Source organism: Erythrolamprus reginae, chromosome Z (genome assembly GCF_031021105.1).
Source record: "Erythrolamprus reginae isolate rEryReg1 chromosome Z, rEryReg1.hap1, whole genome shotgun sequence".
Taxonomy (NCBI): Eukaryota; Metazoa; Chordata; class Lepidosauria; order Squamata; family Dipsadidae; genus Erythrolamprus; species Erythrolamprus reginae.
Window position 1 is genome coordinate 121,185,237 of NC_091963.1, and position 14,538 is coordinate 121,199,774.

At 36.5% G+C, this 14,538-nt stretch overlaps 2 protein-coding genes across 2 annotated transcripts; one reads left to right on the plus strand and one right to left on the minus strand.

Moving 5' to 3' along the window:
• Positions 1 to 1,537: 1,537 nt before the first annotated feature.
• On the minus strand, positions 1,538 to 2,491 carry LOC139153905 (olfactory receptor 10A3-like). Its single transcript, XM_070728325.1, has one exon. It carries the CDS (start codon positions 2,489 to 2,491, stop codon positions 1,538 to 1,540), a length of 954 nt encoding a protein of 317 aa, XP_070584426.1.
• A 10,438-nt stretch (positions 2,492 to 12,929) lies between these two features.
• On the plus strand, positions 12,930 to 13,892 carry LOC139153906 (olfactory receptor 10A6-like). Its single transcript, XM_070728327.1, has one exon. It carries the CDS (start codon positions 12,933 to 12,935, stop codon positions 13,890 to 13,892), a length of 960 nt encoding a protein of 319 aa, XP_070584428.1. The 5' UTR covers positions 12,930 to 12,932.
• Positions 13,893 to 14,538: the final 646 nt, after the last annotated feature.

Here is a 14,538-nt window from a genome sequence, read left to right on the forward strand (position 1 = left end):
ACCTCTGGCACCGGACCAGATTATCTCCAGGACCGCCTTCTGCTGCACGAATCCCAGCGACCAGTTAGGTCCCACAGAGTGGGTCCTCTCCGGGTCCCATCAACTAAACAATGCCGCTTGGCGGGACCCAGGGGAAGAGCCTTCTCTGTGGTGGCCCCGGCCCTCTGGAACCAACTCCCCCCAGAGATTAGAATTGCCCCCACCCTCCTTGCCTTTCGTAAGCTACTTAAAACCCACCTCTGCCATCAGGCATGGGGGAACTGAGATACTCTTTCCCCCTAGGCCGTTACAATTTTATGCATGGTATGTCTGTATGTCTGTTTGGTTTTTATTATAATGGGTTTTTAAATTGTTTTTAGTATTGGATTATTATTATATGCTGTCTTATTATTGTTGTTAGCCGCCCCGAGTCTTCGGAGAGGGGCGGCATACAAATCCAATCAATCAATCAACAAATAAATAAATATGTCAAAGAATCACTAAATAAAATAAATAAACAGGTACACACAAAAACACAGGAAGATATTGCGCCTGGCCACAATATTAAGAAGTAAGAATGTACATTTTTTATTTCTTTCTCTTGTAAGATCTGTTGAGAGTTATTCTTATATATCTTTGTGTATATACATTTGTTTGTTTGTTTGTTTTACTTAGCAATTATTTGAATTATGATAATTTGGCTTGATTCAATTGGAGGATGATGAGAAAGAATATCCATTGTCAAAATGCAAATTCTCTTTCTCACCCCAGCCCCTTATTCTTTCTCTGTTTCTCTCTCACATTATCCTCCTAACAATCTATGCATTTTCTGAATAGAAGCTTCTTATTATTATTTAAATTATTATTATTTAAATAAATATACTAAATTATAGACAATTACATATATCAACAATAGTAATAATATTCATGACAAATTCTTATAAAATAATTTTCTGTATCAATTATTCAAATAGACATATAACAGTCAGTGCTTTTATGGAATATGTACAGGTCAGTTATATTATTGGCCTATTCAAAAAACAGAGGAGTACAAAACAATAGCAGTCATCTTAAAAATACTGGATCAATAAATTTTACCCCAAGTCTAATTAGCTGAGAAAGAAATATCTGTTTTACATGAAGTCCTTATATTAGGATATATTGAGTGGAATTTTATACCATTCATGCCTGTTTTAAAAGTTCTTGGTGAATAATAATGCAAAATTTAGAATTGCCACAGTCCTAGTCATCTTCAGGAGAGAAAACATGCTCTCAAGTGGATAAGTCAAAGTGGAGTATTTTCAATGGTGAAAGTAGGCCATAAAGTGAATCACAGTAGCAACTTGACTACTGTGATTACAATAAGGAAAGAGAATGCTCTATAGAGATCTAGCATGTGCATTTCAACATCAAATAACAATATTTGCTTACAATCTTCCATATTGTATTTTTCTTTGAAACCCATGTAAAAAGAAAGAGATTCATTAAAACAAATATAGAAACATATTTTTCTTCCTGTGTGAGTCAACCCTAACAGACAAGTATCTTTTCAATTACCTTACTTATCATTATGATGTGTCATACATACTATAAATCTCTTGAACCCATTGCTCAAGGCATCCTTTACTTCCTTGTTTCTAAGACTGTATATGAGTGGGTTAATCACTGGACTCAAAGCTGTATGGAAAAGAGAGAAGAATTTTTTTACATGTGTTGATTTCTTGGTTCTGGGGAGAAGATAGACAAGCATCATTGTTCCATAATATAAACAAACCACTATGAGATGAGAAGAACAGGTAGAGAAAGCTTTTTGCCTTCCAGTAACTGATGACATTCTCAGGATAGTAACAATGATGGAAATATAAGAGGCCAAGATGAGAATAAATGGGGGAAATGTAAATATATAAGTAAAAATAAAGGAGGATAGTTCAACGAAGTAAGTGTCACTGCAGGAGATCTCTCTTATGTTAAATATAGCATCACAAAAATAATGATCAATTTTATTGGGGCCACAAAAGGATAACCATAACATATTCAAAGTCAATGTTGTGCTCACTATCAACCCAGATACCCAAGACACAGCTGCTAAGATGAAATTCAGCCTAACATTCATGAGAGTAGCATAATGAAGTGGCTTACATATAGCTAGGTATCTGTCATAAGACATCATTGCTAAAAGGTAGCATTCAGTACCTTCTAGGCAGGCATATATAAAAAACTGTATGAAACAGGATTGAAAAAGTATATGGTTATCTCCTGTTAATAGGATTGACAACATTTTAGGTATTACAGCAGAGCTACAGCAGGCTTCCATGAAAGCCAGATTTGCAAGGAAAATGTACATGGGGGTGTGAAAGTGTTGGTTTATCACAACCAAAACGATAATGAGAAAATTCCCAATCATAGACAATATGTAAATCACTAGGAAAAGTGAGAAGAGAAGTACTTGTGGTTTTGAGAATTCTCCAAATCCAAGCAGTATGAACTCAGAAATAGTAGTATCATTTGTCATATTTGCTGCATTTAGCGAAGACAAACCATTTACTCAGTTGCACCAAGAGAGTTTAGACTGGAGAAAAAGAAGGGAAATCAGTATAGCTAAGAAGCTGAACAATTATGACATTTTTAAACTAGTAATGAACCATGAAGAATTATAATATTTCAGAAGAACATATGCAATACTTAAATTATTAGGTCATGTACTGAATGTTGTTTTAAACGTTTGATCATATCAGTGTTTTCAGTTGAAAAATATAATTTATAAGAAAGTCAAGCAATGAAGTTGAATAGCACAAAGTCTCTAACACACGAACACACACAGGCACACACATGCCCACACACACGCACGCACGCACGCACGCACACACACACACACACATACACATCATGCATAGAGTTGTTTCTTACCAGGTTAATCTTTAGCCTTATGAACAATAGTCATATTTCCAAAGATAGCATTAGTACAATATTATCAGTGCATATAAGGGATTGGTGAATCTAGAAAAATGTTGCAAAATAAACATAATAATATTGCACATTCATCCTTTGTTTTGCATCGTATTGTTCCCTATGCTTATTAAGTTAAAATAATATTTCAAAAGTCTGATGAGTTTGAGGGACCACAAATTTCAGTGCATCACAGAGATGGTATTTATTCTCTAGTAAAATGTGTGCGTATATGTGTGTGAGTGTGTGTGTGCATGTGTATGTGTAAAGGAGAAATTGGAAGACTATTTGCCATATCCTTGTTTTTATTTACCTTTACTGTTTCCAACATTATTATCAATTTAAAACATAATTATTGGTGACAAAAAAATCCAAAATATAAATATAAACTGCGGAAATGACTTTAAGAATAAGCATTGTCATAAACTCCTAAATTTTTGGAAAGGAGGAGGAGGTGCTTTCGTTGCTGGTGCTTGCAACTTTAAACATCGAACATACTTTGTAATGATAAAACAAAACAAAAAACATTTGTCAGTTCTTTTACTTTTCCTGTGTCTTAGGCTTCTCAAAAAAAAATGTTTCCTTTGTATCTACAGTATCCTTCCTACCCTCCTTTCTTCATAGAATCACCTAATAGGGAAATGGACAAGGAACAATTTGTGGAATGAGTATAAACCCAGGCACTTTGTGACACTCGAAGCCCTCTAAAAGTTTCAGACAAATAATAAAGACAGGGATTTCAGTTTTACCCTTTCCAGTGATATTACTGTATTATCATATATCACTTCTGTGCGAGAAAGAAAGAAGGAAAACTGCAAAAAGATTGTCTATCTTTAGTCTGAATAGATATGACTTATAGGTTGCTATAAAGTACAAATAGTCCTTGACTTATGACTAAAATTGAACCTAAAATTTATTTTGCCCAGAATTTATTTTGTTAAGTGAATTTTGCAAAATTTTACTACCTTTTTTGCTACAGTTGTTAAGTGACTTTCTGCAGTTAATTAGTAATAATACCCTTGTTAAGTGAATCTGACTTTCCCATTAAATTAGCTTCTTTGAAGGTTGCAAAAGATGATCATGTGATATCTGGACATTGCAACTGTCATAAATACAGACAGTAGCCAAGCATCTGAATTCTGATACCATGATCATGGGGATGTCAGAAAGGTTGCAAATGTGAAAAACAGTCATAAGTTTTTTTCTTCAATTGTTTAAAGTTATAGCTTTAAACAGTTGCTAAATAATTGGTTGTCAGTTGAGGGCTACATGTTCTGTATATTCACATCTTCTGTTAAAAAGAATGTCTTTATCCAGAAATAAGATCTCAGCTATGATGCTTTCTTTCCAATTTCAAACAATAGTTGTATAAGTAAAATTCAGAAGATTGATGGAAAACCTGGTAGATAGCACAATATAGTATTTTTGAATTCAATAATAATTTAAATTCTACAAATAAATGAGTTCCTGTTGCAGAATTTATTTTCTGAATCTTCTAAAATCTTACAAAATATACAACCCTTCTGAAAAGATTTTAACTTACCAGAATGCATTCCTTAGAAAATGATGTCTAGAAATATTATTTTGAAGCTTCTTTGCTGACACAACATTATTGTCCAATTACTTAATAGGAAGCAATTCTGTGTAACTATACCATTCTCTGTAAAAATATTGTTTATGTTGAAAACTGTCCCTTGACATTTGTTATAATTAATCTTGTAATCTTTGAAAATAAATTTAAAGGCATCTATTTAAACCATTTATTTATTTAAACTATTTTTTTATTTTTTTATTTTTTTATTTATTATCTGTCTGTCTATCTTTTTATCTTTTTCTTCCTTCCTTCCTTCCTTCTTTCTTTCTTTCTTTCTATCTATCTACCTATCTATCTATATTTATATAAAATTTAAAATATTAAAAATAAATTATGTACTCAAGGAAGTCTCTAATTAACATGGAACAACAGATGGAATAGATAAATAGAAGAGAGAGGGGGAGGGAGAGAGAAAGAGGGAGAGAGAGAGAGAATCCATAGATATTGTTTCTCAACTTACAACTATTCATTTACATAACAATACTGATGGAAGGAACATTATAACATAGTGTTTGAGCACCCAAATGTTGGAGGCAGTCATTCCATTACTCAATTGTTTTGGGGGTTTTTTGTTGTTAGTTGAGAAGATGTGTCTGACCCATTGCAAACATATGGACAATGTTCCTCCAGGCTTTTCTGTCCTCTACATTCCCCCAGAGTCGATTTAAGCTCACACCAACTGCTTCAGTGACTCCCTCCATCCACCTCATTCCTCATTGTCCCCTTCTTCTTTAATCTTTCCCAGCATTAAGCGCTTCTCCAGTTAATCCTTCCTTCTATTTAGGTGATCAAAATATTTGAGTTTCATCTTCAGAATCTTCCAAAAATCCTTCAGGACCAGCACACTCCCCAAGCTATGGTCAAAAGCAATAGTCATCCCCATCTTCAAAAAGGGAGACCCTTCTTTCGTTGACAACTACAGACCAATATCACTATGCTGCGTCTCATGTAAAATCATGTAATCAATTATAAATCAATCAATCACCCTTTACTTAGTATCTAATAACCTACTCTCTAACAAACAATTTGGATTCAGAAAGAAATTATCCTGCAACCTACAACTACTTCACTGCAAAAACATTTGGACTACCCACCAAGATCAAGGAAAATCCATTGATGCAATTTATATTGACTTTTGCAAACCCTTCGACTCAGTGGTCCACGACAAACTACTCCTAAAACTCAAATCCTATGGCATCTCAGGATTCCTCCACAGCTGGATTACTGCATTCCTGTCAAACAGGCAACAAGTTGTCAAAATGGGAAGTGCCATTTCCACACCCCCGTCCCTGTCAAAAGTGGTGTTCCCCAGGGTAGCGTACTATGTCCTACTATTTTCATTCTCTACATCAACGACCTCTGCGATCATATCGCAAGCAACTGTGTTCTTTTTGCCGACGATGTAAAACTTTTCAACACCATGGACAACACATTTACTCTCCAAAAGACCTTGACTTTGTCTCAGATTGGTCTAACACCTGGCAACTTCAAATATCAACCAAATGCTCTACCCTCCACATTGGCAAAAATAATCCAAACCTCATATATAAACTGAATAAACAAATTCTCACAGCCAACCCACACTCAGTATAAGACCTTGGAATACTAATATCAAATGATCTAAGTGCTAAAGCCCACTGCAACAATATCACCAAAAAGGCTTCTAGAGTTGTTAACCTGATCCTACGTAGCTTCTGCTCCGGCAATCTCACACTACTCACAAGAGCCTACAAAACTTTTGCCAGACCCATCCTTGAATACAGCTCATCTGTCTGGAACTCATACCACATCTCGGACATCAACACCCTTGAAAACGTCCAAAGATATTTCACCAGAAGAGTCCTTCACTCCTCCATTCGAAACAGAATACCCTATGAAAAAAGACTAACAATCCTGGGTCTAGAAAGCTTAGAACTATGACGCCTAAAACACGATTTAAGTATTGCCCACAAGATCATATGCTGCAATGTCCTACCTGTCAATGACTACTTTAGCTTCAACCGCAACAACACAAGAGCATGCAACAGATTCAAACTTAATATTAACTGCTCCAAACTTGACTGTAAAAGATATGACTTTAACAATCGAGTTGTCGAAGCGTGGAACTCACTACCCGACTCAATAGTGTCAACCCCTAACCCCCAACATTTCTCCCTTAGACTATTCACGATTGAGCTCTCCGGGTTCCTAAGAGGTCAGTAAGGGGCATACATAAGTGCACTAGGGTGCCTTTCGGCCCCTGTCCAATTGTCTTTCCTTTATTTCATATATCATATATATTTTCTTCCTTTCATATATCTTCTCCTCTATTTTATATATTATCTTTATATATATTACTTCATGTCTATTCTCTTCCATATGTATTGTGTATTGGACAAAATAAATAAAATAATAAATAAATAAATCTAGCCTTAAGAACATCAGAGTTCCTCAAACTAGTACTGACTAGTTTGATAACCTTGCAGGGACTCTCAGGGGTCTTCTCTAGCACCACAGTTCAAAAGCCTTAATTTTTTGGAACTTAGCCTTTCTTATGGTCCAATTTTCACAGCCATACACTGCAACTGGGAAAACTATAGCCTTGACTATATGCACTTTTGTTGGCAGGGTGATTTCTCTGCTTTTTAGTATTCTGTCTAGATTTGCCACAGTTTTCCTTCCCAGGAACAAGCGTATTTTAATTTCTTGGCTGTAGTCCCCATCTGCAGTGATCTTGGAGCTCAGGAAAATAATAATAACTGACAAAGAGACAAACCAAAACTATTGAACACATTCTTTGCATCAGTTTTCACACAAAAAGAAACAGCAAACCTACAAACCTGTAAAACAGTTGCAAAAAACAAAGCTCAAATAAATTAAAACACAGTAAGAGATGACCTGTTGGAACTCAATAACTAGGGCTAGACGGACTACATCCCAGAATTCTAAAGGAACTAGCAGATGCCATCACAGAGCCATTATACTACATCTTCCAAAAATTCTGGACCACAGGAGAACAACCTGAAGATTGGAAACAAGCTGATGTTGTCCCCATCTACAAAAAAGGCAAAAAAAATTCAATCCGGATCCAGGTAACTGCAGACCAATCAGTCTGACATCAATACCTTGGAAAATATTTAAAAAAATAATCAAGAAACAGATCTCCTCACTTAGAAACAAACAAGATAATAACCAACAGCCAACATGGGTTTGTCAGGAACAAATCATGCCAAGCCAATCTCATTGGCAACCATGGACCTAACCCAAGTAATTCAGGGCCCGACCCATGAGGGGGGAAGCACACTCTTTACATGGTATTCCTCTCAGAGCAGTTGAGTAATTATCTGAAATTAAGGGACCTAGAGATTTTGCCTTTGTCTGATCATTTCCTGCTATGGCTGGATTTTAAGGTTCCAATTCTCCCCCAAAGGAGGTTCCACCCCAGAAGCCTCATGGACCTGGAGGGCTTTCAGAGGGCACTTGGGTTTTGCTGGATTTGCTTGTACACAGCCTTGAATATGACAGCAGCAGAGGCTTTAGACCAAATTGCGCCTTTGCAACCTCTCTGTAGCAGTAGATCCTGGAGATCTCCTGGGCTCACTGAGGAACTCCAGGTGATGAAACTCCAGAAGAGACATCTAGAGAAACATTGGAGGAGAAGTAAATCCAAATCTGACCGAACACTTGTAAAAGCTCATATGGAGATTTACAAAGTGGAACTCAGGACGACAAGACATGTGTATAATGTTGCCCTGATTGCATATGTGAAATCCCATCCAGCTGCACTGTTTAGGGTGACTTGCTCCCTCCTTAATCAGGGGGAGTTGACAAACCCTTGCAAGGTAGTGTTCTGGTCTTTAACAAGTTTTTCACAGATAAAATTGCTCAGATCTGGACAGATCTTGACTCCAATTGGAATGCAGCGTCAGCTGACAACAAGTCAGTTGAGATGACAGGGGCCCATCCTAATCCATCTGTATGGAAGGAGTTTGATCTGATAACACCTTGTGAAGTGGACAAGGCCATTGGAGCTGTGAGTTCCACCACCTGTTGATTGGATTTGTGCCCCTCCTGTCTGGTTTTGGCCATCAGGCAGGTGACATGGAGTTGGGTCCAGGAGATTATCAATGCTTCATTGAGGGATGGGTCCTTTCTGGCTCCCTACAAGGAGGGACTCGTGCACCCCCTCCTCTAGAAGCCTTTCCTGGATCCAGCTATATTAACAACTATCATCCAGTTTCCAACTTTCTCTTCATGGGGAAAGTTGTTGAGAAGGTGGTGTCACTCCAGCTCCAACAATCCTTGGATGAAGCTGATTATCTAGGCCCTCAACAGTCAGGATTCAGGCCGAGCTACAGCATAGAAACTGCTTTGGTCACACTGATGGATGATCTCTGGCAGGCCTAGCATAGGAGTATCCTGGTGCTTCTTGACCTCTCAACAGCTTTCAACATTTATTTAAAGCATATTTTTTATTTAAACAAATTAATTGGATAGTCAAGGAAACTTCTATTCAAATGGAACAGGGAATGGTTGAGCAGATAATTAGAAAAGAAAGGGAAAGAAAGGGAGACAGGGAAAGAGAGACCAATCCATAGATATTGTTTCTCATGAATGAAAACTGGCCCAATCTCACATGATCTGCATACAGAGGAATGATCATTATATTTCAATACACTATTACTATTATTATTTAATAATGTATCTTACAATGCTCTGTTCCAAGAGTGGAGAAAAAAATGACAAGCCAATTCAAAAGTAACTACGTATTTTTTCGGAGTATAGGACACACCAGAATGTAAGACGTTCCTGAGTTTTTGGAGAGGAAAACAGGGGAAAGAATCTGCTTACCAGGTATTCATCTGGCTAGCATCCTTAGTCTGGTCAGCATCAGCACATTATTTTATCCCCTGGTTAAGGGCTTTAAAAAAAACCCTTTATTCTGAGAGAGTAACAAGCAACAAGCGCAAGCCATCATTAGTACCTGGAAAGAAACAGTCTGAACAAATAGAGCAATGGAAAAAACCCTGCAAAGATCTAGGGCTTGGAAAACATTCTTCTTTGCAGACAGTAACAATGAAAGAGCTTGCAAACTGGTAAGCGTTTGGAACATTGTTAGCACCTGGTTAGGGCTGGAAAGAAATATTAAGAGCAAGTAAAGCAGAAAGCCAGACAAGAAACAATGGATGGAAATTGACCAAAGAGAGATTCAATCTGGAAATAAGGAGGAACTTTCTAACAGTGAGTGCGGTTTAATCTGCAGTAAGCTTCAATTTTAATTTCTTTTGAGACCCACTTATTGAGAAATTGAATTTAATAGTGCTAGAAATAATAAAAACACTAGAAAAAACTGAAACATATCCTAGCTCTCACTATGGAGTAAATAAAAATACTTTGATTTTCTTGCAAATTAGTATGTCATTAAATGTGAAAAGAATGGAAGATTCTACCTTTTCTTAAAATTTCCTAAAATTCCCTTATGTGTTTTCATTTTGAGTCTCAGTTTATTATCTCAGCTATGAGTCTAATCATTCTAAATTTCTCTCTCACTAAGCATACATGCCTACATCCACATCTATCTCTCTGTATCTATCTCTGTATTTATCTCTGTATCTATTTCTATCTCTGTCTCTATCTGATCTGTATCTGTCTGTGTACCCTGTTTTCCCCAAAATAAGACATCCCCTGATAATAAACCCAATCGGGCTTTTGAGTTCATGGCAATTAGGCCAAGCGCTTATTTCAGGGTTCTAAAAATGTCAAAACAGGGTCTTATTTTCAGGAAACACGTGTATGTGTGTGTGTGTGTGTGCATGCGTGCATGCGTGCATGTGTGTATATGTATATGTATGTGATTAGTGATGGGTGAACCGAACTCGCACAATTCGGGTCTGTACCGAATTTTGCGGTGTTCGGTATGCGAAACACGAACCCGAAATTTTTTGAAACTTCGGGGCAAAGTTCGGGGTTGTGTTCACTGTTTGGAGCTTTGATGTCACTGGCAAGTTGCTAAGGATGCCAAGATGATCACTTCCTGGATTCCATGGAATCCAGGAAGGGATCACCTTGGTGTCCTTAGCAACCTGCCGGTGACGTCAAAGCTCCGCCCCCCGGAATCTCTTCATGGGAGGGATTCCCCAGCTCCTTCAAAGGGAGGTCTTCACGTAAAAATAAACATTGTTATTTTTACATGAAGGGACGTCGCAGCGGCGCTGCAAGCAAAGGGCGGTCCTTTCACGTAAAAATAAACATATTTTTTCGTAAAAATAACAATGTTTATTTTTAAGTGAAAGGATGCCGCAGCGGCACTGCAAGCAAAGAGCGGTCCTTTCACGTAAAAATAAACATGTCTATTTTTATGTGAAAGGACCGCCCTTTCCTTGCAGTGCCACTGCGGTGTCCTTTTTTTGTAAAAATAACAATGTTTATTTATACATGAAGACCTCCCTTTGAAGGAGGTGGGGAATCCCTCCCATGAAGAGATTCCGGGGGCGGAGCTTTAACGTCACCGGCAGGTTGCTAAGGACGCCAAGGTGATCACTTCCTGGATTCCATGTAATCCAGGAACTGATCACCTTGAGGTCCTTAGCAACCTGCCGGTGACGTCAAAGCTCTGCCCCTGGAATCTCTTCATGGGAGGGATTCCCCATTTGGTTTTGAGTTCGGGTTCAGTTCAGGTTTGGCTGAATTTTGTGTAAAATTCATCTGAACTTGACAAACCCGAACACTGTTGGGTTCGCCCATCACTAGAAATGATCTCATATATAGATAATATAGATATAGATAATATGCATATGCATATAGCAGTACATATACGTATACATATACATATGTACAGTAATGGGCTCCTATGGAAATGGTCAGGAACATAGTTCCGGTACTCCAGAGCACCCAATTTGCACTGAAAGATGTTGAAATAAAATGCATAAGCACACCCACAGTTTAGTAGTAAAAATTCTGGTGGCCCATCACTGCATATATACAGTGTGCATATGCATATGTACTGCTATATGCATATGCATATCATCTATATCTATCTGTATCTATATATGAGATAAATTTCCAATTCAGCTTTGTTTTAGAGAGTTACTGTACATTGATTTATTATAGTAAAAACTTATATATTTCATGGGTCAAATCTATTTTGCATCCTCTATTATAAAACTTCTGTTATTTTTAAGATATCAGTGAACTCTTTGTGGTTTTATACATACAATAAAAATTTGCCACACAACATATGATTAGTCCCAAAATTTCTTCTATGTTACTTTGCTTTTTAATAGATTAAAGAGCATACAACAGAATTGTCATGGGAATTGTTTATCATACTATGTAGCACATAAATAACCATTTAATGAAGACATTCACATTATTGTAGAACTGTTCTGAAAGCAGGGAGGGAGAGAAAAGAGGAAAGAGAAAAATTATGATAAGAGTTTTGTCAGAACTCTTTGTGAATATAATTTACTGGGCATATTTTTTTAGGGTAGCTATATAACATTAACTCTTTTGAGCAATATATATCAATCACAGATCTCCTTATGGAAGTACAGAACTGAATATAGACTTGTTATGAATAGAACTTTCACCACATCTTCAGATATTATTTCATCAATAAGGTAAATAAAACATTTTTAATTATGTTTTTGAGGCCGTGCTGCAGGAAAATTATTTGCTTTAATGCACAGATAATTTCTTTAAGTGTTTTTCTTTCTTTCTTACCAAAGGCCTATATCATCTATTTTCCATTTTTTGGTAGATGTTCCTGGGAGGTTCAACAGAAGTTTCTTGAAGAAAATCCAGATAAGATACTGGTTAGAGGCAGATGCAAGAGATGACCAGGCTGAGCCTGGGGAAGGAATCAAATATCATCAATTATGAGCCCATTCTTATTCCAAACGACTTTGAATTACTTCTACTCTTATCTCCCACTAATTTCCCTTGGCCATTAGTAGCTCAGATTATTGCAGAAAACTTAAGCTTGCAATAAATCTTTATACAGTAGAAACTCTCATCACAATCATAATTCATTCCATAACTTCTGTTGCAAACCGATTTGATCATGACCCTAACCTAATTTTGGAAATTTGGTGCTTACAAAAAAGTGGTGTAGAGATGGGGGGAATCAACCATGAAAAAAAATGTGATTTTTTTTTTATCGGAATCCCATTTGGTCATGGTCAGAAGCATTCATTACCAGAGGTTTTACTGTGCACATTTGAATGTCTGGATCTCCAAATTGACTTGCTTCTAAAAATGGATGTTCAGTTTAACTTTCATGATTACTAGCAATTGAATAAAAATAATGTCATCTTTTGTACGACAATTTAGAAGCAACAGAGATTTAGACATCATAATCTTCCTAAAAGATGTTAAATGTTTTGTTTTGTTTTTTCTTAAGATGCATTTAATGGGCAACAAAGGCAATCAGAATATGTCAGATGTCACAGACTTCATTCTCTTAGGATTTGAGGATCTCATTGAACTGGAATTTCTTCTTTTCCCAGTGTTTTTAGTGATATACTTAATGACCATGACTGGGAATCTTTTTATTATTCTCTTAATTGTCATTGATGAACATCTTCATACACCTATGTATTTCTTCCTACTAAACCTATCTTGGCTGGAATCCTGCTATAGTTCTGTCATTCTGCCTAAAACATTATTGTGTCTCACTACTGGGGAAAAAAATATATCCATAAATTCTTGCTTCGTGCAATTTTATTTATTTGCATGTCTGGGAGGGGCTGAATGTTATTTTCTATCTGTCATGTCTTATGATAGGTATTTAGCTGTGTGCAAACCACTTCACTATTCTATGCTCATGAACAATAGGTTGTGCCTGCAACTTGCAATTGTGTCCTGGGCAAGTGGAATATTAGTTAGCACAAGTATAACCTTCTCAATAGCTTCCTTAACCTTCTGTGGACCCAATGTAATTGATCACTATATCTGTGATTTATCCCCATTCATAAAAGAACTCTCTTGCACAGACACTTATACTGTAGAACTAACTGCATTTACCTTTGCTTGTGTCTTTACCCTTCCTCCTTTACTTCTCACATGGATATCCTACTTTTTCATTATTTACACAATCATTAGAATTCCCTCTAACACTGGAAAGCATAAAGCTTTCTCTACCTGTTCCTCTCATCTCACTGTGGTTGCCCTTTTTTACGGAGCCCTGATGTTTGTCTATATGCTTCCACAGTTCAGGAATCTTAAACATCTAAAGAAAATCTTCTCTCTCTTCTACATGGTACTTACTCCTCTAATCAACCCTCTTATTTATAGCCTCAGAAACAAGGATGTTAAAACAGCCATTTGGAAATTCAGAAAATTTATCATACACATGATAAATTCAAGACCCAAGTTTTGTTTACTATCAAAGTGAGAAGTAGTTGTGAGTCAGTAAATTATTTTTTTCAGATGTAGATTATACATGTACATATGCATGCATGCAGAGAGATAGATGACAGAAGACAGACACAGATAGACAGACAGGCAGACAGACAGACAGACAGACAGACAGACAGACAGACAGAGTGGTGCTTCATATGAATAGAAAGAAAGGATACTTTTCACACTGAATTTGGGAATCAGTTAATACATTTTCAGATGGGATATATTAAATGGGAATAGATCTTTATTCATCGTGGTCACTATAAAACTTTCCCCGACCTCACCCTATAAATACGTATTTAATTTGCTTTGCTAATAGGTATTTATTTGTATATACTGTACTGACTGAAAAATGATATTTCCCTCTCTTACAGAAGATACAAGCATTATCTTTTATAATCCTTTATGTCTATTTTTGGAGTATACGTGTGTTCATTGAGCATGTATATTCCTGTTTATCCACCTATCTATATTTATAACCTATTTGTGTATTTTAAAAATAAAACATGGATATAAAACAAATTCTATGCTGATGAAAATTCTAATTTTTTATCAGGCATTGAAAAGCCAAAATTGGAATTTGAAGCAATAGAGGATGTACAACATTATACAAATTCCAGGAGAATGTGAATTTGAGT